This window comes from Hemicordylus capensis, chromosome 2 (genome assembly GCF_027244095.1).
Source record: "Hemicordylus capensis ecotype Gifberg chromosome 2, rHemCap1.1.pri, whole genome shotgun sequence".
Classification (NCBI taxonomy): domain Eukaryota; kingdom Metazoa; phylum Chordata; class Lepidosauria; order Squamata; family Cordylidae; genus Hemicordylus; species Hemicordylus capensis.
Window position 1 is genome coordinate 400,365,484 of NC_069658.1, and position 24,119 is coordinate 400,389,602.

Consider the following 24,119-nt stretch of genomic DNA (forward strand, 5'->3'; position numbering starts at 1 on the left):
CTGGGAGGTAACATCACTTATAGGTTATTAGTTAGCCCCCACAGTGTAAAGCTGTTCCCAAATACTTGACTGCCTTTAACCAAGAGTACATGGCAGACCAGGACTCAGTCCTTTGTTACTATGGGGCTTCCTCCAGCCTCTGTATATGAGTCCTGCTCAGTTCCCCGCCCTGCCCCTCTGTCCTAACCTATAGCCCTTTTGCAGTTCCCACAACAAAATGCTTGGGCTTGCCTCCCACCCAGCTTCTTCCTGGAGGGAAGCAATTTGGCTTGCATGTGGCAGCCAGGAGCAGGTATGTTTAAAAGCCATGCACACCCTGCCACGTTTCAGCTGTGGAGAACTTGCCCAGACACCTTCTCAACTGAACCGTTTACAGTGCTTAGTCTCCACCCCAGTCAAACTCTTGAGCCGGCCTGGTTGAAGAAAGAAACCTTTATTAATAATCTTAATAATAATCAATAAATAATATTAATAATAGTACTGTTTATTTGAATGGTCACACCTTAGAAGCATACAGAATGGGGCGGGTGGCCGATGCTCCCAAGGGGGGGGGAGCTAGGGCAGCAAATGGGAGGAGCTTTATACAAGGGGTGGGCGGGAAAAGAGGGGGCTATATACAACGGGAATAGAAAAGGAGGATCATCTGGTTTGCTGGCGTGTCAGGAGCTTTAATGCTGAATAGAAAGTGAGGTTTCATGAGATGAATAAGCCAAGGTGGGGTCAGGGGCATGGCGGGGTGGGAGGCCCTGAGTCCATCTGGCTCCGGGATGGGATAAGAAGCGGGCCATAGGACATGCACTCTTCCCACTAAGACTGTAGCAGGGAGGAAACTGATGAATGGGTGGGGTGGGGTCCCGTTTCACCAGCACGCTCTGGGGCTAGCAGACCTTTGCTCAGCTTGTCGAGCAAACAGTCCTTTCTCCTAGTGTCTTGGTACACGAGCCTGCCTCCTTCCCTGCCACGACTAGGGGGCTGTGCTCTCCCATCAGCTTGGCCACCCAGCCCATGTGCTTGCCCCAGGCACTCTGGCTCCTGGGTGGCATTGGGGTGTGTGTGTGTGTGTGTGTGTGGCATCTCTTGGCTCTTGAAAGCAGGGCTGAAGGTTCTGGGTAGAGCTGGGGTTCATGGGCGAGGCAGGGGTGATCTCAGATCCTCTTGGCTCGATGAGCCAAGGGGGAGCAGCCGGGCCTACCCCAAGGAAGGGAAGCGGGGGTGGGGAGGGAGACGGAGTTTGACTCCTATGGGACTGGTGGGAGCCGGGATCCTCAGGAGGAGGGGAAAGTGCAATCTTGTCAAAGAAAACCCCCCTCTAAAACCGGATTCCCATCCACGGGGACAGGGTGGTCACATCCCAAAGCCCCTGGCTTGGCCCTGCCGGGGAATCCAAGGTCTTGCCAACTTGACAAATGGATGAGCCAGCAAAGCACAAAAAGCATTGGGAGGTTCCGGGAAGCGAGAAGCAGAGAGCGCGAGCCCTGCCAGTGCACTCGTGGCATCTTCCTGCAGTAGAGGACGGCCGCAGTTGTTCTTGATGAGGGCTGGAAGGAAGACGTGGTGGCCTGGGGCCTGCAGAGTCCAGTCTGTGTCAGTGCCTGCCCCTCCTGGCCCCGTGGTCTGCAGTGGGGGAGCAGGGCCCGGGTCTCCGGGTGTGGACAGCTTTGCAGAGTCTGTGGGTGGCTGCCGTCCATCCGTCCAGTTGGTTGGTCGGTGCTTGCGCTCCGGATGACCTGTCGCTTGGGGCGCATGTGTGAACAGAAGGGGGCTTTCACTCGGTCGCTTGGCTCGTTAGATTTGTAATTGTTTTGTTGCTTTGCTTTTTTAAAAAATGTTTGTGCCCTTCCTGGTCCCAGAAGGAAACAGCTGAAGGTTTCACTACAACAGAAAACAAAGGCAGAACGTTCCATGGAGCAACCTGCAGGCAGTCGCCTGTGGGGGGGCGGATAGGGTGGGGGGGGGAGAGTGGTGAAGCAGGCATCGGGGAAAGGCTTTGTGCTCTCTGGTGCGTCCTGGTCTAAAATGGCCGAACAGGAAAACGGGGGCACTAGCCCTTGTTCCCCAGAATCCTTGTTCCCCAAACTCTTCACCATGGCCTGTCTCGGCACACGTGCCCTCCCCATCGATGTCCCTTCTGCAGGGATCCCTCTGCCAGTCTTGCTCCATAAGTCCATGAGGGGGAAGTCCCCCGCTCCTACATCTTGGTCCTGACAGAAGGAGCTGGGATCATTCAGCCCACCTAGGGCTGTTCCCAACCAGCTCCTTCATAAGATGATCAGACTACTTGCTACCTGTAGAGAGACGACCCTGTAGGGCCTCTCTTCGGCCCCACCCACCGTACATTCTCAGCAATCCCAGGGGATCCAGGATGCTCTCCAGCCCCTACCAAGGTCAGCTTGGTGGTTCAACCCCACCCCATCCCTCCCCAAGATAGCACTATTGGGGAGGGAGGAGCTTGGAAAGATGAAAGAAGCAAGATCCTCTCTGCAGTTACTTGGAAACTGAGCACACTAAAGCAGGATAATAAGGGAAGGGTCAGAGCCTGTGTATCTTAGTATTCTGGAGCTGCCTTGGACCCATCTAGCTCTAGCAACTCTGCTACTCCTAAATGAGTGTGAGGGAGGAGAATGGAATGGGCAATTTCCATCAGAGAGGGATAAAATCCTGAGTTCTTTTAATTATGTCCTCTCCCTTAGATGTGTGAGACCTCAACACCAGTGCAACAATGTAGCCTATGCCTTAGTGGGTCTATCTTGAGTTCCAGGGACTCCTAGGACTGGGAGTGATGGGAAAGCCCGGGAGCGGGGCGGGCTCTGGGGAGGCTGGAGTCTTTCCTTGAGGTTCTGCTTGCTGGTGGTTTTGTCTGGTGAAAGCAGGCACCTGTCCCAACCCCCTGGCTGGTTGCTGGGCAAAAGGAAACACACTTGGCTGTACACCATCAGAGACAGGTGGGATGTGAGGCGTGAGAGGCGGCTTGAGGTAAAGAAATATGTGGTTTAGGCTGCCGAGGGCCAGCAGCACAGGGCAGGGGCCCATGTCCATTTGATTTTGGTTTGGTTTCTAAGGAGCAGTCAGTGTTACTACTGTGAGGAGGGGCTGGGTCTGTCTTGCTAGTAGGGAGTGAAGCGGCTGTACCCTCCTCGGTATAGACTAGCCTGCAACATCAAAGACGGAGAAAAAGCCAATCAGTATAAAGGAGAGGCACAGCCCATCCCTGCCCTGTTATTTCAGCCAATACGGTGGTCTCTCAGGACCCCCAGGCTGGCAAAGGTCTTGTTTTGTGGTGATGGCCAGGTGGTGGGTGGGTGGATTCAATTCCCAGCATGCAATGCTGCTTTGGGCCTGGACTCACAGGAAGTCCAGGTAATGCTAGATGGCTAGTGCCTTTGCAGCTGCTTAGGAAAGCACAGCCTTTGAAGCAGGTGTCTAGCTGTATCTTAAGGACCATTCCAGGACTAAGGGAAAAGAAGGCTTGCACCTAAGCCTTGGTTTCCCCCAATTCCAGCCGATCTTTCCCCACAGCCTCATCCCACCCACCCCCAAAAGGCTGACAACTGAATTCAGTTTTGAAAGGCTGTGGGATGACTGCTACAGGCCATTTTTATCAACAGGAAGGCACTGACACCAGGGGAAGGGCTAATGAGTGGGCACCAGTCAGAAGATGCTCTGGGAAGAATTTGCAAGAGACCAATATTATTGAAAGAGGCTTGGATGTTTCTCCTCTTTGATGCTGTATATTAAGCTGATTATAAGGAGGCATCATGGCAAGAACTGGGTGTGGCAGTGTGTGCACGTTTGGGAAGGATGGGAGAAAGCACTGGGTTGTACACCTGTGTGCACACACACACACACGCACATGTGCACACAATCCTCCCCCCCCACACCACACACATTCTCTACCTAAGAATTCTCCTGCTCCTTGAAAAATGGTTCCTGAGCTGAGCAAACTGTCACTTCCACCTAAACAAGCTGCTACTTGCTCCAGGTGACATTCTGCAGAGCAGGGCAGGCCTCCAGTTTCTAGGAAGCAACCACTTCAAGGCAGGCTACAGAGACCAGAAAGCTTGGGAACAGCCATGAGTGTCAGCAAGTGTGTGCGCGCGCGCATGTGCTTCCGCTGCCTGTGAGGGCAGCTGCAGGCTCTTCGCCAGGCTCTGTGCGCGCGTGCTTTTTTCCTCTTGGGATTTGCTTTCCCTCACTCCCTAGGTTTTCTTCCTCTCTGGCACCTGACAGCAGAACTGCAGCTGAGGTGTGAGTGTAGGCGCTCCCAGAGGCAAACCAACACCACCCTTTTCCCTACATGGCTGACCCGAACCCAAGCAGGCATGCTTCCCAGACAGCACACATGCAAGGAGGAGGAAGGAGTGGCTCTTACCATAGTGCCGATGCTGTAAGTGGCAGCAGGGCCAATGGTGTGGTGGTAAGGATCTGCAGCTGCATAAACTCTGCCGTAACTAGGAGCGAACACAGGGGGCAGCGTTAGAAACTGGGGGATCGCAGAGTTGCCAACCCTAAATGTTCAAAAAATCATGAATCAGGCCCCAGACATCATAAGCTTCAAAGCGCACGCGCGCGCGCGCACACACACACACACACACACACACACACACACACGACAAAAACTGCAGGATTCTTTTCTAAGCTCATATAGTCATATAGTCAAGTTTTCAGTTTCCTCCACAGCCATAAAAACAATTTCAAGCTTCAGAAACCCTTAAAATAGCAAGATTTGTGAGCAATGTGGAAACTAGACCCGCCTTCCTACCCCACTTTCTTGCTCCATTTTGCCTGAGTGCAATTTCCCTGAAAGTTTTCAGAGGGTGCAAGGGAAGGAATTAATGGCTAGCATTCAGGAACTTGGTCACTAAAAAGAAAGACGTCAGACATCATAAACGTTCAATATTTGTGATTATTCTACATTTGTGCTGGGAAGGAAAAGCGTCTAAAATCTGAGGGGAGAAACACAAAATCTGAAAAGAATTTGAAACTACCCTTGAATAAACAGTGGCAAAAAGAACAAAAACTAAAGGGGCTTTACATCTACATTCAGGATGAACTGGTCAAAGCCAGACAGCCCATTTCCTGAACTGCTTGTCTCAGATGACAATGGATGGATTTTTGAATATGGAGAGCTGTCTTTGTATGGAAACAGGGCATTGGTCTGTCTAGCCAAGTATTTATTCCAGCTTCAGTGACACTACACTGGAATGACACTATATGGCCAAGAAGTGTTGCCAAATCCTAGGCATTGCATCTCTGCTGCAAAATGGCATTTGGCAGGGGAGAAGATTTTTGCATGGAAGAAAGGGAGTAGAGGCCCAGTTGCGGGGAAGTGGCAGGTGCGGGAAGGGTTAAGCATCCTTCCTCCAACTCACAGCTTGCCACTTGCAAGTTGTCTCCTCCTGTCACTGCTTTGCAGGAGAGGCATCTTGGTGGCTCTCACTGTTTTATCTGGTCCCTTTGAATCCTTAGGTAGCCAGTTTGATTCCTGCTAGAGGGATGAAAGAAGCAGTAACTTTGGGCGTGGGGCCATAGCTCAGTAGTAGAGCATCTGCTTTGCCCAGAGAAGGTCCTGGGTTCAATCTCTGGCACCACCTGCAGGTAGGACTGGGAAAGATTCCTGCCTGAAGCCCTGGAGAGCTGCTGCCAGTCAGCGCAGACAATACTGAGCTCGATGGACCAATGGTCTGACTCGGTATAAGGCAGTTTCTTTCGTACCAATGGGAGAATCAGCACTTCAGGTTTGGAAATGCAACCTGGCTATGTAGTTCCAGCCTCAGGAAGAGGTCTTTTCCAGATCTTTTAACCAGAGATGCCAGGAATTGAACCTGGGACCTTCATGGGTGCAAAGCATGTGCTCTACTATTGAGTTAACTAATCAAAAGAAAGTTAAAGGTAAAGGTAGTGTGTGCCGTCAAGCTGGTGTTGACTCCTGGTGCCCATAGAGCCCTGTGGTTGTCTTTGGTAGAATACAGGAGGGGTTTACCATTATCAGTATGAGATGATGCCTTTGAGCATCTCTCTATATCACTGCTGCCCGATATAGGTAGCAGCGGGGATTCGAACAGGCAACCTCATGCTTGCTAGGCAAGTCATTTCCCACTGTGCCATTAGGTGGCTAGTCAACAGAAAGTTAGATAAAGGCTAATTTCTATCTTGAGTGAGACTGTTAAATCATCAGGTACATCAACGGCATTAACAAGAACCTAAAAACCATTTGACCCTTGAACATGTACCATTATCTATACTGCATTGGAATTTCTTTTACAAAGTGGCCCTCATGGTCACTTCAGTGAAAAGGTGGTGGGGTGGGGAGTACATAACATTAAAATTTCATGTCTATGCAAAATAAATATATTATATATGTTTTATATAAAGAGAAAGAGAGAGAAAGAGAGCGCGCGCTCTGCATAAAGAACTGCCTCTTCAATGACAACTTCTAAATCCTCCATGTCTCACAGAAATGTGGCCTTTATTTCACAGGATTTTCTATCATATTACTTGACAATTCTCTCTAAAGGAACTTGATGCCCTGGGCTTGAAAATTAGTTTTTAAAGAATCTAAAAATGAGTGAGTTTTCATTAAATATTTACACTTTCAGTGAACGGGGAAACAAGAGGGACTGCTGTTTCAGAACATAATAGAAAGCAGTCAAAATCCAAAGGAAAATGAAAAGCAAAAAGACAAAAAAAAAAAAGGAAAAAAAAGAGGGTCTTTGCAAAATAAGAGACTGACACAGCTAGCCAGGGAGATTTGCCCCCATGCTGGACTGCGTTCAATGACTGCAATAGGGTGCTTGATACTTGCATTTCAGATGAGTCGGAATTGTAGAAGAGTCGTTTATTATGAAGGAGAAAGTTTTTAAAACCTGAGGGGGTATTCTAAACCAACATGCAAGAGATGCAAGGCAAACCCAGATCAAGCTGTTCATTCGTTCCATTTGACTGTCACAATTGGGTTCAATCAACCTCAACAATGGGGCCTTTATACATTACTGCAGTGGTGCAGGAGCTGCTTGCTGTAGCTTCATCCCATACTGCTGCAGGAATGTTTTAAAGCCTATTACCTTGTGGCTGGGGCTAATCACAGGGGTCTTTCCCATTCTATCCTTGCCCTCCCTTCTGCCTAGTTGACAGCTGGGTGGAGAGGATCTGTGTGATTGGTCTCACCACATGATGCTCACTTTCTAAACAGGTGATGCCCACCTTCTAAATTTGTTCCTGTGTGGGACAAAGTCACAGGAAAGCAACTGCTGTATCACTGTGGGCCCAGAGACTGATGTGGGTCATGGGAGAATCCCCCTCCTCTTGGCCTCGTGCGGAGGGGAGGGAGTTTGTCCCAGCCCTGCTCCGCACGAGGCCTAAGAAGCGGGCCGATTGGCCCCTTCGGAATAGAGGGCGTGGTCTCGGCCGCAATCGGCCGATCCATGCCCCAAGTGCTCAGATTCGTTCTGGCGATCACAGAGGAAGGAGCTCAGTTCACGAGCTCCTTCACTTTCCAGCGAGTGGGGTGGGTGCGTCCGATAGCGGGCGAGGCCGGTATTCGGTGAAGCCTTCGGGTCGCCGTGGGGTCTCCAGGCGGCGGCCTCAGCAGGGCCTTCGGCAGCGGCTGTGGCAGTGTCCCCGCCGCGGAGCGGTGCTAGGCAGTGGGGCCTTCCTCGCGGACAGAGGCTTCGGCGGCAGTGTCCCGGCCTCGGAGGGGTGCTCGGCGTTCCGGCCTTCCTTTCGGGCTCGGCCTCGGCAGTTGAGGGCTTTAGCCCTTTGGTTTGTTCATCCCCCCCCCCCCGGGTGGCCTCTGTTGTGGTCTCGGCTGGCTTGGTGGGGCTTTAGCCCTCCCGGTTTGCGACTCCCCCCCTTCCCCTCCTTTTCTTTGGGCTATCTACACCAGCTGGGGCTGTGGGGTGGTGGCCCTAGCTGGGTTTTTTTGGGCGTGCAGGACTGGTGGTCCTTTTAAGGGCCTGGGGGCTAGCTGGCACGGGCTGCTTTAGTTGCGGTGGGCTGGGTTGCTTGCCCGAGTAACAGGCCTTTTTTGTGTGGGTGGGGTTTCTGTCCTCGCTCACTTTGCAGTTCGTCTTTTTGGCTTCCCAGGGCTGTGGGGGTTTCTTTGCGTTGGGCTTGGCTAGGGGGTTCGTGTCCCCCCCCCGTACTCTTGGTGGGTTTTCCCTTGTCTGAGTGCTAGCTGGGCCCAGATGCCCAGGAAAGCTAAGGAAAAGAAGGGGGGGCGGCCCATTCGGCAGCCTAAGCGGCCTGCCCCCCCACCCACCGTCTTCCTCGGATGAGGAAGATGATGAAATGGTGCTTATCAGGGGCCTGATCAATAGGATGGAGGCCCTGGAAAAGGCTAAGGCTGTTCCTTCAGATAAGGGTGCTATCCCGTCTGGTGGGGGGGGGGGTTGTACCGCCACCCAAGGTTCCCCGCCGGACTCGGGGATCTGCCAGGACCCAGTTGTTAAAATCTCTTTCTAGCAGGTTGGAAGTGCTTGAAAAAGGCGGGGCCCCTGTCGGCCCAATTCCTCCAGTGGAGCCAGGTCATCCAGATGCACCGCTGCCCAGTGGTCCGGTCCCTGGGCAGCCTTCACCTGCAGTGCCGCCACCTTCATCACCTGCTGATCCGGTTCCAGTCCTACCTTCTCCCTTGGTTCCCCAGCCTGCTTTGCCAGTGGACCAGCCTCCTTCGGACCCAGCCTTTCCTTTGGCCCTGGGTGAGCCTGCAGCACCGACACCTCCCGGAGGCACCGGCCAGTGGCCTGCTGTTCCCTGGCCGATGCCTGCCATGGGGGGCTGGGGACCGGCCTAGTACTGGTACCCCTACACACAACCATGGGGCTTGGGTTTTCCCTTGCCCTTTCCGGTGGTCACAGCGGGTTTGCAGGGGACGGTGGAACAGGTGTGGCTGGGCAATAGGCCCGCTTCCGGTCCAATGGCTCTGCCTTCTGGGACTGTTCCCAGCCCGACTGTTAACACGGGGGGACAGGCGGGCTTCTACCCTAGGGGCATATTGCCCTCTGCTCATCATGCCCCCTATGGTGGCATGGGGCTTCCTCTAGGTGATCACTTGCTCCCGGCTACTAGCGAGAAAATACTCAAGGGGGAGTATGTCGATATATTCAGCCTATTGTTCAGGGAGCCTGAGGTCAAACACAAGGAGGGCGAATCCTGTAAGGAACATGAAGCGACCAAGCACAAACCGGTCGAGAAGACCTGGAACAATTGGTTGTCCGGCTTCACGATTTACATGGGGGTCATAGTGCAGGCTCAACCGGCCTGAGGCCCAGCCCTGCTTAAATACATGGATATTATCCATAGGGTGGTCTCTGACTTTGTGGGCTCCTCCTGGATCCGCTACGATGAGAGTTTCCGCATGTGGGCAGCGCTAGACCCCTCTTTGCCATGGGATGCCCCCCTTCAGGAGTTGTGGCTGGTCATCATGTCCCCGGCCTGCCCGGTTGAAGGGGATAGGTCCAATAGTGGACATCTGCTTTCCAGACCGTCGGGGGCTTCGCATGCTTTGGGGGCGGGCCAACAGTGAGTTCAACCCCACTTGGTCTGCTGGGAATATAATAACAATAATGGCAAGTGTTCCAGATCCCCTTGCTGCTTTAAACATTCCTGCGGGCTCTGCGGGGCAAAGCACCCCAGTGCCTCTTGCCCCAGAGCAAGGTTTGGGAGTCCCGGCTCTAAATTCTGGCCAGGTACCAGTAGAAAGGGTGGCCCTCCCCCACCCCCTGTGGGTAAAGGGGCCCAGCCCCATCAAGCTTAATGTACTAGAGTACCTACTGGTGGACTACCCCGATAGGTCCGCTGCAGCATATCTGTTTTATGGTTTCAGGGAGGGGTTTAGGATCCCTTCCTACTCCCGACGGGGGTGGCTTAGGTCCCACAACCTTACATCCGTTGTAGGAAAGGAGGCGGTGGTGCTCAAGAAAATCAATAAGGAAGTCGCGGCAGGTAGAGTAATGGGGCCGTTTGGCAGCCCCCCTTTTCCCGGTTTGCGGGTGTCACCCCTCAGGGTGGTGCCTAAGAAGGTTCCAGGTGAATTTCGTTTAATTCACCATCTTTCGCACCCCAAGGGGTCGTCTGTAAATGACGGCATCCCCGACACTTTGTGTTCAGTGCGATACACGTCCTTTGATGAAGCGGTTAGGGTAGTCAGAAACAAGGGAATAGGGGCTCTCTTAGCCAAGTGTGATATTGAGTCCGCCTTGCTCCTGCTGCCCGTTCACCCGAATGATTTTGAGCTGCTGGGTTTTGCCTTTGCAGGACAATTCTATTTCGATCGGGCTTTGCCAATGGGCTACTTTATTTCTTGCGCGGCCTTCGAGGCCTTCAGTACATTTCTGGAATGGGCTGTACGGTGGAGGGCGGGCCTAGTATCCACCGCTCATTACTTAGATGATTTTCTTTTTGTTGGGAGGGGCAATTCAGAGGAATGCCACCACTTGTTGCGCTCCTTTATGGAGCTGGCGGAGCAGCTTGGAGTTCCTCTGGCCAAGGACAAGACTGAAGGGCCTGCCACTCGGCTCTCCTTCCTGGGGATCGAGCTAGATACGGTGGCTGGTTGTTCTTGGTTGCCACAGGCAAAGCTAGAGGTCCTTCTGGACCTGGTTAGGGCCCTGGGGTGTGCCCGTAAGGCTACGTTGAAGGAATTGCAGGCGGTAGCGGGGCACCTTAACTTCACCTGCAGGGTAGTGGCTCCTGGGCGGGCTTTCTTCAGGCGGCTTTGTGACTTAACGGTGGGCCTTCGGGCTCCCCATCACAGGGTTCAGATTACTGAGGGAGTTCGGGCTGACTTGGCACTCTGGGAGTCCTTTTTGCTAGGTTTTAACGGGGTTGCTTTTTGGAGAAGCGAGCAGCTCATGGAGGCGGATTTGCAGGTCAATTCAGATGCTGTTGGCGGGGCCCGGTTCGGGGTCTACTTTAGGGGCCGCTGGTGTGCAGCCCGTTGGCCCGTAGACTGGGTTGCCCAAGGGGTTGTCAGGGACTTGACATTCCTTGAGCTCTTTCCCATAGTGGTTGCAGTGCACATCTGGGCCGAGGAGTTCTCTAACTCTTCAGTTAGGTTTTGGTGTGATAACCAGGCAGTGGTCCAGGTTATCAACACTCAAACTTCCCATTCCCGGAGGGTTATGGGGCTGGTACGGGCCCTGGTATTACAGTGCCTTAGGGCTAACATCTTGTTCCAGTCCCGCCATGTGCTGGGGATACGGAATGATATAGCTGACGCCCTGTCTCGTTTCCAGGTAAACAGGTTCAGAGAGTTAGCACCCGAGGCAGCACTGCACCCCATGCCAGCCTTTCTGTGGCATCTTGGCAGGTGGAAGCCCAGCAGGCCATAGCGGCGTCCTTGGCGCCCAGCACCAGGGCAAGCTACACAGCTAAGATTGAGGCTTTTTCCCTTTTTCGGAGGGCAGAAGGTTTGGCAGAGGTTTGGCCGGTACCGGTTGGTCATCTGCAGCAGTTCCTGGTGCTCTTACACAGAGCCGGGCGCGCCGCATCTACCTTAGGGGGCTATCTGGCTGCATTGGCTTTTGAAGCCCAGATCAGGGGGGTTGGGGATTCTTCCACCGACCCCCGGGTTCGGCGCATGCTGGAGGGCTGGGCTAGAGGGGGTCCTGTAGGGGGCGACAGTAGGCACCCGTTTACGCTAGAGTTGGTGGCCACCCTGCTGGGTCATTTGGCGGGCTGTTGTGTGAGCCCCTGGGAGGCCTCCCTCTTCCATGCGGCAATATTAGTCGCCTTCTTCGGTGCCTTCCGTCCCGGGGAGTTGTTCCCGCGTAGCAAGGGCTCTCCCAGGGACTGCTGCTTGCGTTTCTCTAATCTGTCCTTTGAGGAGGGGGCAGCCCGGTTGTTCCTCCGCCGTTCCAAAACGGACCAACGGGGCAGGGGACAGGTTATTCGTTTGGCAGCGGCTACTAGCCCTCTGCTTGTCCAGTGACTGCCTTGCAGCGTTACGTGGAGTCTGGGCCCTCCCCTGGGAGGTGCTTGTTGTTTGTGCACAAGGATCAGGCCCCTCTGACACAGTACCAATTCCTAGCAGTCATTCGGAAGGCCTTGAAAGCAGCTGGGGTCCCACTGGAGGGTCTTACTTTACATTCCTTTTGGATCGGGGCGGCCACCACCGCCACTCGCATGGGCTTGTGAGAGGACGTTGTCCAAAGGATAGGGCGTTGGAAGTCCACGGTGGTCTGCCGCTATGTGTGTTGAAAGCGGGCAGCGGCTACTGCCATTGATATCTTGTCTTTCTTGGCAGGTGCTGGTGGAGCAGCGGCTCCAGTCCAGGTCCTGGTGTGTGGCCATTCGCTGGTCTTCTGGGCCTTCAAGCTGACCAGCACCTCCCACTGGGGCACTCAATTGGGATTCGGAAGGAGGGCCTCGGTGTATTGGTTGGGTATGCGGGGTATGCTGTGGAGTCAGCTGCTTCCCACCATTCGGAACCATTTAGTTAGTTTTCCCACGCCCAATGTGCTCATCCTTCATTTGGGCGAAAACGACTTAGGCAGGCGGACTGGCCTCTCTATAGTTCAGCAAGCCTCCTCCGATTTAGCAGTCCTGCGGGAATGGATGCCTGGGGTTCATATACTCTGGGTCAATTGGCTCCAACGCAGGGTGTGGCGGGGAGTCCAGTATGGGCTAGGTATTGAAAAAGCCCGGCGGAAAGCCTCGGCTGCAATTGGGAAGCTTGTGGAAGCAGCTGGTGGGAGAGTGGTTAAGCAGCTGGGTTTGGCTGCTCGCTTCCCAGAGTTGTTTCGCCCTGATGGCGTTCACCTTTCGGAGCTTGGCTGTGACTTGTATTTGGGTAACATCCAGAGGGGGCTTGCTGAATTTTTGGAGGGTTATGGGGCAGGGAGGTCAAGCAATGGCTAACCTCCCTGTGTGGCAGTAACAGTGCGGGCTGAGGGGTAAGTCGAGGGAATAGAATATCGGTGAGCACCCTTGGATATTTAAAGGTGGATTGGTCAGTTGCTCCTTTGTAGCCTGTGTGGCACGGGGAGAATCGATTGCCATGAAACCTGCTTCAGGACTTCACCAACCTTTGGGCTGTGCGGTCCGGGGTGGGTGAAGGCCCTGAAGTATCCAGATCCCCTCTTTTAAAGGGGGTGGTTGGCTTTGAAGGAATTAGGCGGGGCGTACCTGCCTGTTTCCTGAGCCAGGGTGTGTCGCCCAGTAAGGCGAAGGGTAGGACGTTAGAGTCCTAGTCCGCGCCTAGGGGCCCGCACTGTTCTCCTAGGGTGATTAATCACCTGGTGTCCCAGTCCGCCATGTTTGGTTTGTTATTATTAATAAAGTTGTGGCCCTTTCACCCATAAATGTCTTCGAGTCTTCTTGGGCCGGGGTCTGGGGACAAGCCATTCTTCCTAACTAAAAGATGTGTCTTCTCCATGTTGAAATCCAGCAAAATAGAAACCTTGTCATTTCACCAAGAGATGAGGGACAATCTGATAATGTTATTTATGGTTTCTCATCATCTCCAAGAGGCCCAACAGAGAAGACTAAACCTTTCCATTCCAAAACAGAGAAAAAATGCTGCAGTTCATGAGGGCCGAGTGCAGGTGGAGATGAAGGGGAGAAGGGTTCAAATCACAAGAAGGTTAAAATCTGCTATTATTCAGTAGTAAGCAAAAAGAAAGGTGCAAATTTGCCATAAGCCTAGTTCAGCTGTTGGGCAGAACCAGGACCAAATCTTGATTTTGTACAACATCCTCTAGCCTGAGGTGCACACAGACGCGTAACTATAGGGTGGGGGGGGGGGCAGGCAGGGCACGTGCCCTGGGCGCCACTTTGGTGGGTCACGTGGGGGGCGCCAAAAAGTGCCACGATCCCCCCTGATCCCCCCCGGATCGCATGGCGGTGGCGGGCAGTGGCGGATCGTGTGCCCCATGGCTTGTGGCGGCGTGGGAGTGAACGCGGCGGTGGATCGCCGAGTGCAGAGCGACGCCGAGGCCTGCCGCCTGGCCCGGCGTCGCTTCCCAACTGCACAGGCGCGCGCCTGTGCAGTTGGGAAGCAATGCCGGGCCAGGCGGCAGGCCTCGGCATCACTCTGCACTTGGCGATCCGCCGCCGCCCGCCACCGCCGCGCTCACTCCCCCCGCTGCCGCCCGCCACCGCTGCGCGATCTGCCACCGCCCGTCACTGCAGCGCTCACTCCCACACCGCCACAAGCCATCCCAGGGGCACACAATCCGCCGCCGTCCACCACCGCCGCACGATCCGCCACCGCCCGCCACTGCCGCGCTCACTCCCGCTGCCGCCGTGCGATCCGCCGCTGCCCGCCACCGCCGCGCTCACTCCCACGTCGCCACAAGCCATCCCAGGGGCACATGATCCACCACCGCCCGCCGCTGCTGCGCAATCTGCCATCACTGCCGCGCTCACCGGCCAGGGCGCAGGTATGTGGGGGGCGGGGCGGGCGGGGGGGCGCAATTTCAGGGGCAGAGCTTGCCCTGGGCGCCGTTTTCCCCAGTTATGCCTCTGGGTGCACAAATGCATAATGGAGGAAGAGCTGAGTGACACAGGGCTTCCTGCAGGCAGGGAGTAGTCAAAATGTGCTGCCTCCCCTGCATAAGCTTTAGTGCTGCATTTGTCAGGAGAGGAGAGCTGGTCTTGTGGTAGCAAGCATGACTTGTCCCCCTAGCTAAGCAGGGTCCACCCAGGTTACATATGAATAGGAGACTAGAAGTGTGAGCACTGTAAAATATTTCCCTTAGGGGATGGAGCCATTCTGGGAAGAGAAGAAGGTTCCAAGTTCCTTCCCTGGCATCTCCAAGATAGGACTGAGAGAGATCCCTGCCTGCAACCTTAGAGAAGCCGCTGCCAGTCTGTGAAGACAATACTGAGCTAGATAGACCTATGGTCTGACACAGTATATGACAGCTTCCTGTGTTCCTCATATGCAGCACTGGCACATCTCATGGAACACTGGCGCTTTGTTGGTTAGGATGTTGGCCACTGTGTTCAGTTTTGGGCATCATATGTTCAGAAGGACAATGACAAACTAGAATGGGTTCAGAGGAAGGCAACAAAGATGGCGAGGAGTCTGGAAATCAAATCTGATGAGGAATAGTTAAAAGAGATGGCTATGTTTAGCCCAAAGATGAGAAGACTACAGGAAAATCTGATAACTGCCTTCAAATATCTGAAGGGCTGTCACATTCTAGCAGGAGCAGACTTGTTCTTTGTTGCAGGACTAAAACCCATAGGTTGCAATGATCAGGATGCAGATTCAGGCTAGACATTCGCAAGAATTTCCTGACTGAAAGAGCTGTTCAGCAGTGGAACAGACTTGCTTCATGCAATGGTGATTTCTCCTTCTCTAGAGGTTTTCAAAACAGAGGCAGGACATCCATTTGCCAGGGATGCTGCAGCAGACTCCTGCACTGAGCAAGCAGATGGATGAGAAGACCTCCAGGTTCCTTCCAGCTCTAAAATTCAACAACTCTATGATCCCATTTATTTCCAAACTTCATCTAGAAAATGTATATTATTATTATTATTGTTGTTGTTGTTGTTGTTTACACAGTCAGACAGGTGTTATTGACTGGTTTGTTTTATCCAGACATCGAGTCCTTCCCAAGGACCTGGGATGGCTGAATTTTATTATCAATGTTGTTGCTGTTATTATAGATATCGTTGCGGAATATAGGCTGTTCCCAGTAAAGTTGCTTTTTGTAATTGGCTGATGGTAATTTCTGTGGCCCCTATGGTGTTGAGGTGCTCTTCAAGGTCTTTTGGAACTGCACCCAGGGCGCCAGTTACCACTGGGATTATTTTGATCTTTTTCTGCCACAGTCTTTCAATTTCAATTTGTAGATCTTTGTATTTGGTGATTTTTTTCTATTTCTTTTTCTTCTATTCTGCTATCCCCTGGTATTACTATGTCAATTATTTTGACTTGTTTTTCTTTCTTCTCGGCTACAGTGATATCTGGTGTATTGTGTGGCAGATGTTTGTCTGTTTGTAGTCGGAAGTCCCATAATATTTTTGCATCTTCATTTTCTACCACTTTTTCCATTTTATGGTCCCACCAATTCTTGGCTACAGGTAGCTTGTATTTTTTGCAGATGTTCCAGTGTATCATCCCTGCTACCTTGTCATGCCTTTGTTTGTAGTCAGTCTGTGCCATCTTTTTACAACAGCTGATTAGGTGGTCCACTGTTTCATCTGCTTCTTTACAAAGACGGCACTTGCTGTTTGTGGTTGATTTTTCGACTTTTGCTCTTATTGCATTTGTCCCTTAGTGCCTGTTCTTGTGCAGCTGGTATTAAATCCTCTGTTTCTTTCTTCAAGTTGCCATTCAAGCCATTGCCAGGTCTTGGTGATGTCTGATTTTCCACTTATATTGTGCAAATATTGACCATGCAGGGGCTTATTTCTCCATTTTTCTGCTCGGTTCTTGACTTGTTCTTTCTTGTAGGCCTGCTTGGTTTCATTGGTGTTGAATAGTTTCTCGTTATTGACCATTTGAAGTGCATCTTCTTCACTGTCCTTGATATATTCTTCAAGGCCTCTTTTTTCCTCCTCTTTTTTCCTCCTCCTCTGCAAGAGGACTTGCAGCTTTCCTCTTCCACCTGAGCTGCGAGGGTGTTATAGCCTATCCACATCACTGCGGGGGTGCAGAGCATGATTGATGGTCATGATTTTCCTGGTCTTACGATCTAGCGTCTCTAGCTCTGCCTGGGTCCAGTTTATTATTCCTGCAGTGTATCTGATAACAGGTATAGCCCAGGTGTTTATGGCTTGTATGGTGTTCCCGCCATTGAGTTTGGACTTTAGGGTTTTTCTAACTCTCCTGATGTATTCACTTCCATTTTTTCTTTTAACTTCAGTGTGTGCAATGTTATCAGCCTGGAGAATGCCCAAGTATTTGTAATGTTCTTTCTCTTCCAGGTTCTTGATGTTGCTTCCATTGGGCAGTTCTATTCCTTCTGTTTTTCTTATTTTTCCTCTGTTCATTATTAATGCAGCACACTTGTCTAGTCCAAACTCCATTGCTATATCGCTACTGAATATACGGACAGTGTTTAGCAGTGATTCGATTTCTGACTGGGACTTTCCATACAACTTCAGATCATCCATGTACAGCAGATGGTTTATTTGACTTGATGTTTTAGATGTTTGTTATCCAAGGCCTGTTCTGTTTAGTATTTATGAAAGTGGAGTCATGGCGATTACAAACAACAGAGGGGATAGTGAGTCCCCTTGGAAAATGCCTCTTCTAATGCTAACCTGTCCAAGTGTCTCGCCATTGATTGTTAACTGTGTACTCCACATGCTCATTGCTTTTTAAATAAATATCTGAATGTTTTTGCTGACACCAGTTGTTTCTAAACATTTTAGTATCCATGTGTGAGGCAATGAATTGAAGGCTTTCTTGTAGTCAATCCATGCAACACTTAGATTTGTTTTTCTTCTCTTGCAATTTTCTAGAATCATTTTGTCAATCAGCAGCTGGTCTTTTGTACCTCTGGTGTTTGGGCGATTTCCTTTCTGTTCAACTGGAAGCTGCTTATTAGTTAATAAGTGTTGCATGACTTCATCTGCTATTATTCCAGTTAATAATTTGAACATGGTTGGCAGGCAGGTTATCAGTCTATAATTACTTGGAACTGCACCTTTTGCTGGGTCTTTCATTATGAGATGAGTTTTGCCAGTTGTTAGCCATTGTTCAATATCACCTCCTTGCAAAATGTGATTGAACTGTTTTGATAGTTGTTTATGGAGGCTTGTTAGGTGTTTAAGCCAAAAACCATACAGTTCATCGTTGCCTAGTGCAGTCCAATTTTTAATTTTCTTTGCTCTTTCACTTATTAATTCTGGTGTTATTATTAGATCTTGCATTTGTTGGTTACATTTTTCGACCTCTTTCACCCAGCCTGCTTTTTTATTATAATCTATTGGACTGTCCCATAATTTCCCCCAGAATTGCACTGTTTCTTCTTTATTTGGTGTTTCTACGTTTCTTGCAGTTTCTCCTTCTGTGCTTTGGTAGAAATGTATCTGATTCGACTGGAATTGGAGATTCTGCCCGTGTTGTGTAATTTTAGCTTCGTATCGGCTAATCTTCTTTGACACTGCTATTATTTGCTGCTTTATTATTTCCAGGACTCCTCTATTTTCCTTGAATCTAGATCGTATTTTTGGATCAGATACTGTTTGGTGTTTTCATTCTTCAGTTTTTTGTCTTTCATATCTTTCAATTTACTAGCATCCGATCTAAGCCTGGAGATTTTATTTTCTAATCAAATCTTCCATTTAGGTGATGTACTACTTTCTTTTTTAGCAGGTCCACTGATCTTATATCCGAGCTCTTGTGTTGTTATTGTTGCTGCACTGTACATTAGTTGGTTTGTTTCTTGCAAATTATTGGTTGTTATTTCTGCAAGTGCAGCATTGACATCTTTTAATGCTTGAACAAGTTGTTTTTTAGCAACTGTTTTTAGAGCAGGAAGTCGAATCCTGGTGGTTGTTTGGTTCATGAGCTCAGTTATTTTTTGCTTTAGTTCTTGTTGCTTTTCTGTTAGATGGCATTCAGGTTTTTGAGGTGAAGGCAAAGGGGAGGTTGCCTGGTTTTGATTTTGAAACAGTTCAGCAACAGTGGCAGCCTCTATTTCCAACACCTCCTCCACCTGCGCCTGAGCAACTTCTTCAGTTGGTGGTAATTCTTCCATATCTTGAGCCTGTGCTGCTCTTTGAAGTTCTTCCAGCTCAACTTCTGTGAATACTTTATTTCTTATTATGAATCTTCTCTGGTCTGCTAGCCTTTGTTCTGTTATTTCTGTATCTGGATGCTTCTCTTTCTAAATCTGGTACATTCTTTTTAAATAACCTCTTCTAGTTGGACTAGACTTGTAATAGCAGATCATTATTTCCTTGTTGGCATTTTTCGTATATTTTTTCCAGTTAAGCTACATTTCTTCCAGTAACCCTGCCGTCTCCAGCCCTGGTTGCTCAACTGAAGATCCTGAATCCTGTAGCCCACTTGCCACCAGATGTCCAGGGACTCCAGCACCTGATGCGGTCCTTGTTGACTCGGGCAACGACCGATCCAGTATAGATTTATTAAAGTTACGTCTCACCATATTGTTGATGGGAGAGGCACTCTTTGTCTGGCTCCTCTGGTGAGACCTGTCCAGTATGGTTGGACCTCTGGCATAGCTCTCACATTATTTATTATTATTTAGCTCTCACCTTTTTTTATTATTATTATTATTATTATTATTATTATTATTATTATTATTATTGATATTCTTACTTTCCCTTGCACTTGAAGAGTAGGGAAGAACATGCATGTCTGAGCACAATCACTAACATGAGTGAAGTTCAGTTTTCCGCAAACCAACTGCTCCTTTAAAACTGGGCTGGCTGCTGAACTATTTCCCATTTGGGAAGGAATGCAAGATGGAGAAGTGCAAGTAGAGAGGATGGTTCTTCTCAGGTATTCAGCTTCTCACTCAGAGCAAAGGGCACAAAAGCCTCGGCAACCTAAGAGCGGAGGGTGGTGGTGGGCAGAGGCAGGCGTCCAAACTCTGGCTTCTGCATGTGGCACACTTGGTGAGCTCTGTGAGGGTTTCTAACACAGAACATATTCAGAGACAGAGGGAGAAATCAGATTGTGTGGCAATGTAGTAAATGGATGGCGAAGGGGACAAGCTGATGAGAACTGATTTTGGTATATGGAAACTGAGATTGAAGAGATTTCTGGCTGCATTTGGAAACTAGTGAAATAAAGCGGGGTGCAGGATTGGAGCAGATCCTTTGTCAATATTGGATCATACGAACCAAGAGGAGAAAATTATAAGAGGATTTTGAGAGAGAGGGGAGAACAAAGAGCTGCATTTCTGAGGCTCTTAGAACTCCATTCTTCTTTTAGAACGTTGGTCTAACTTAAGGCTCAATATTCAATAGCTTAAGTCTTAAGTAGCAAAAGCTCAGAGGGGTTTATAAGAAGAATACTTTGTATTTATACTGTGTTTTCCCTAAGTGTTCAAACAACTTCACAACTATTATCTTAATAACTATTAAACAGCTGTGTATGGTAGGCCAGTTCTGTTATCCTAATATTGCAGACGTGGGGTGGGGGTTAACGGTTTGTGGCCGAGATGAGATCTGAACCCTTAGCTCAAGGTTCATTTCCTTACACACTGTGCTACAATAGCCTCTTCATACGCCAGTTCATGAATTTGATTGAAAGATGCCTGCATTTTAGTCCAAACACAATTCTCAACAGAGGGGTGATCCTCACATATATTTTCCTTACTAATAACAAAATTAACTAATGCTCATGTGAGGAGTCTAATAAGATGCTAAAAGAGAAAAAGTTAGTAAAGAACATGAGAACAGCCCTCCTGGATCAGGCCCAAGGCCCATCTAGTCCAGCATCCGGTTTCATATAGTGGCCCACCAGATGCCTCCAAGAAGCCCACCAGCAGGGGGTGAGGGTTTTGCCCCCTCTCCTGCTGTTGCTCCCCTGCAACTGGTATTTAGCGGCATCTTGCCTCTGAGGCTGGAAGTGGCCAGACTGGTAGCCATTGATAGTAAAGGTGAGAGGAATCCTACATGTGAGAGTGATCCTACATGATTAAATAACCAGATAAACTGTATTTTTTTCCAGCTTTCAAATAATACCATCGGCCAGGAGTTTTTTTAAATTGCTGAGATCTGGAGCATGAGATAAATGTGAAGGGTTAAGGCAGCTGGCTTGCTATAACATAACTTTGCACTGCAAGAGAGGCAATCTACAGACTGCAGCCCCAGGAAGTTTTTCACATTGTGTTTTTAAAGCCCTTTAGCCCACATCTCCTCCGGAATGGAGGGGATGCGATCACATATTGGCCAGATTTACCCCGAAGTCCCTGTGAGTTATCGGGGAGCAGTTCACACACAATTCAGGTTTTTCACTGCATGTTAAAGTGTAGCCTGGTTTATATTCGGGGTAAAAAAAATCCACTATTTGCATCGGTTTGGGGGGACAATGTCAAGTTTTCAGTAAAGCCTCCCAGTAAACTTGCAGTAAAGTCTGCTGTGTGTAAAAGTCCCAGGGAATTTGGTAATCTTCCACATCCTGGAACATAGGAAGCTGCCATATACTGAGTTAGACCATAGGTTCATCTAGCTCAGTATTGTCTACATAGGCTGGCATTGGCTTTTCCAAGGTTGCAGGCAGGAATCTCTCTCAGCCCTATCCTGGAGAAGCCAGGGTGGGAACTTGGAACCTTCTGCTCTTCCCAGAGTGGTTCCAGCCCCTAAGGGGAATATTTTACAGTGCTTACAATTCTACTCTCCCTTTCATATACAACCAGGGCAGACCCTGCTTAGCTATGGGGACAAGTCATGCTTGCTGCCACAAGACCAGCTCTCCTCTCCATAGCAATATGAAACCAGGTACATCAATCAGCCCCAAAACATACTGCTTCCAATGGGTGCAAAAGGAGAAAGATTATTTGTTCTTGTGAAGGATTAGAGGGCAGAATTGGAGTAGGAATGTAGTAACAGCAGGGGTCATCCCAGATGCTCTCCGGAGAATGGAGCCCACAGCATCCTTGCATGCAAAAACAGATGTGGAGGAGCTGGGAAGTGCCACACACTAATTGCAGAAAACAATGTCAATCCACCTTCCTCATGCCCTGAAGTGTCTTGTCAGGATTGCCCATTATTATTATTATTTCTTGTTTACACACAGTCAGACAGGTGTTATTGACTGGTTTGTTTTATCCAGACATCGAGTCCTTCCCAAGGACCTAGGATGGCTGAATTTTATTGTCAATGTTGTTGTTATAGATATCGTTGCAGATATAGGCTGTTCCCAGTAAAGCTGCTTTTTGTAACTGGCTGATGGTGATTTCTGTGGCCCCTATGGTGTTGAGGTGCTCTTCAAGGTCTTTTGGAACTGCACCCAGGGCGCTATTATTATTATTATTATTATTATTATTATTATTATTCTACATTTATATCAATATGATGGCTCTATTCCTAATCCTTGTCTCCAGGAATATGGTTGATCTATTAGATGGGGAGCAGGTCACAAACTGCAAGATCAGTACCTCATTCGGCAAAAATGATGTTCTCTACACATAAGGCTGCTTACCTGTCACTGTAAGCTGCTGCTGCTGCTGCTGCAGGCTGGGCATATCTGTAGGCTGCATAACCCCCCTGGAGCAAACAGGGGAGACAAAACATTAGGGCAAAGGACCTGCCTACCCTGGCAGTTAAGGAAGGGGGTTTCTATGCCACGAGGCCAGTTCTTAATCGAGAAACTGGGCACACCAAGCCCAGGAGGGAAGCATGTACCCACCCTCAAGACTCGCCCAACACCAGTCTCATTAGCATTCCCTGGGGGTCTTGCTAACATTAACCTGCAGAAATTAAACATGCTGAGGAGAGAATGTCACCTCCCTGGCGGGTGGCGGTGTTAACGAGATGTCGCCTCTGATAAATCCGTCAGAGTGTGCCTGAAATATTGCCCAGAGCACTTTAAATATGGAGGGAAAATGCCGGTGTAATACAGCATGCTGACACCGGACCAGAAAATAAATCCTGCCCTCTTGGGGAGCAGATATAGAAGACAAAGCTGCTGGCACATCACACCCGCACAGTCCAAGCCCCGCTCCCACGTCCACCGTTCTGTCATCTCCTGATGTTCCTGGAGTGCTCTTTCACATTGGTTCTCCCCCAGTATGTATGCAGGGAAGCTTAAAGGTAAAGTGTGCAGTCAAGTTGATTTCAACTCCTGGTGCCCACAGAGCCCTGTGGTTTTCTTTTGGTAGAATACAGGAGGGGTTTACCATTGTCACCTCCCGTGCAGTATGAGATGATGCCTTTCAGCATCTTCCTATATCGCTGCTGCCTGATATAGATGTTTCCCATAGTCTGGGGAACATACCAGAGGGGATTCGAACCGGCAACCTTCTGCTTGTTAGTCAAACATTTCCCCGCTGCGCCACTTAAGGCGGCAGGTGCAGGGAAGTTTATCTTAGGTATTTCTTCAGTTTCTAAAGCTCTTTGCGTTGTGGGAGACACCACAATGGAGAACAGTACAAATACCACATGGAAGGCAACACAGTCTCAGAAGTGACAAAATAAGAGAAATCTGCTGCTCTTCCAGCTTGAGCTCTCAATTCTGGGATTGGGCACAATATCCTTCCTTTGCGCTCCTTCTAAACACTACCCCATTTCCAGCACCGACTCGGCAAGACCTTCACCTGCTTATCTGCTGTCAATGCGGCAAGCACCTGGATCTGGCTGATAGGAAATACCCTCCCAGTAAGGAAGGGCACATCTCAGTTCACCAGGGAGGGCCACTGTGTGTGAGAGAGTGGTGGCAGCGAGAGCAAGGAGAGGGAGAACCAGCTGCTGGGTTATTGCAGCTTGGGCTGGAAACGAAACAAACAAGGAACTCAAAGAGCAAATCAAAAGGCTGCACTTACATAAATTTCAGCACCGTAGAACCCGTCCTGGTAAACCACTCTGCAAAGGAAATGAGAAAAAGGCAACCGTGACTTATAGCTGTGCAAAGCACTTTGAAGGCCTTTCCATGTGACTGCAAATTTGTTTCAAAGGCTAGCCCAAGCCCTGGCACCAAATGGACCTCTGTGACTCTGGGTTTCAGTGCTGTTAATTGCCTTTCTCTGCCTAGACAGCGGGAGAGATGCAAATGTGCCAGTCATCAAGCTGGATGGGGTGATCTGCCTGACAGGCAAGTGGGATGACCAAGGAGGAGCAGATGCTCTCGGGAGAATCTGGGCAGAGTCAGAGACACTCCATATGCCTGAGCATTCACATGAACGCTCATTTGAATCTTCTTTGAAGCAGCACGTTTTTAACCCTCAAGGCTGCAAACACTGTCTGTAAGGGGTGGAGCTTCTGTGCCCTCCCTGGCTAACTGCTCCCTTCCACATGGTCTTTATGCCTGTGTTCCTGCCTCTGTACATCCTCAGCCACCCCCACTTACCCATATACTACTCTTGCTGCCTCTGTACAGTTCCCTGCCCCCCCAAAAGCTACATTGAGCAAAACATAAAATAATTCATTTCAGACTTGAGCCTGCAAATTGAGTATTTCGTGCAAAGTACATCTGCATAAATGTAATTGGCTTGCATAATTTATGTTGGGCATGGAACCGGAGGTTTCTT

At 49.9% G+C, this 24,119-nt stretch overlaps 1 protein-coding gene across 18 annotated transcripts in view; it reads right to left on the reverse strand.

Annotated features, from left to right (window-relative positions):
- Positions 1-417: 417 nt before the first annotated feature.
- RBFOX3 (RNA binding fox-1 homolog 3) overlaps positions 418-24,119 on the reverse strand; it is a 463,533-nt gene continuing 439,831 nt past the window's right edge. For 13 of the 18 annotated variants that reach the window (XM_053291963.1, XM_053291962.1, XM_053291957.1 and 10 more), the window contains 4 exons: positions 23,415-23,454; positions 22,076-22,140; positions 4,370-4,505; positions 1,879-3,149 (listed from right to left, as the gene is read on the reverse strand). In XM_053291963.1, coding sequence (XP_053147938.1) covers positions 3,105-3,149; positions 4,370-4,505; positions 22,076-22,140; positions 23,415-23,454 — 286 coding nt within the window. In that variant the 3' untranslated portion in view covers positions 1,879-3,104. The other 5 variants (XM_053291952.1, XM_053291966.1, XM_053291951.1 and 2 more) reach the window with 3 other exon arrangements.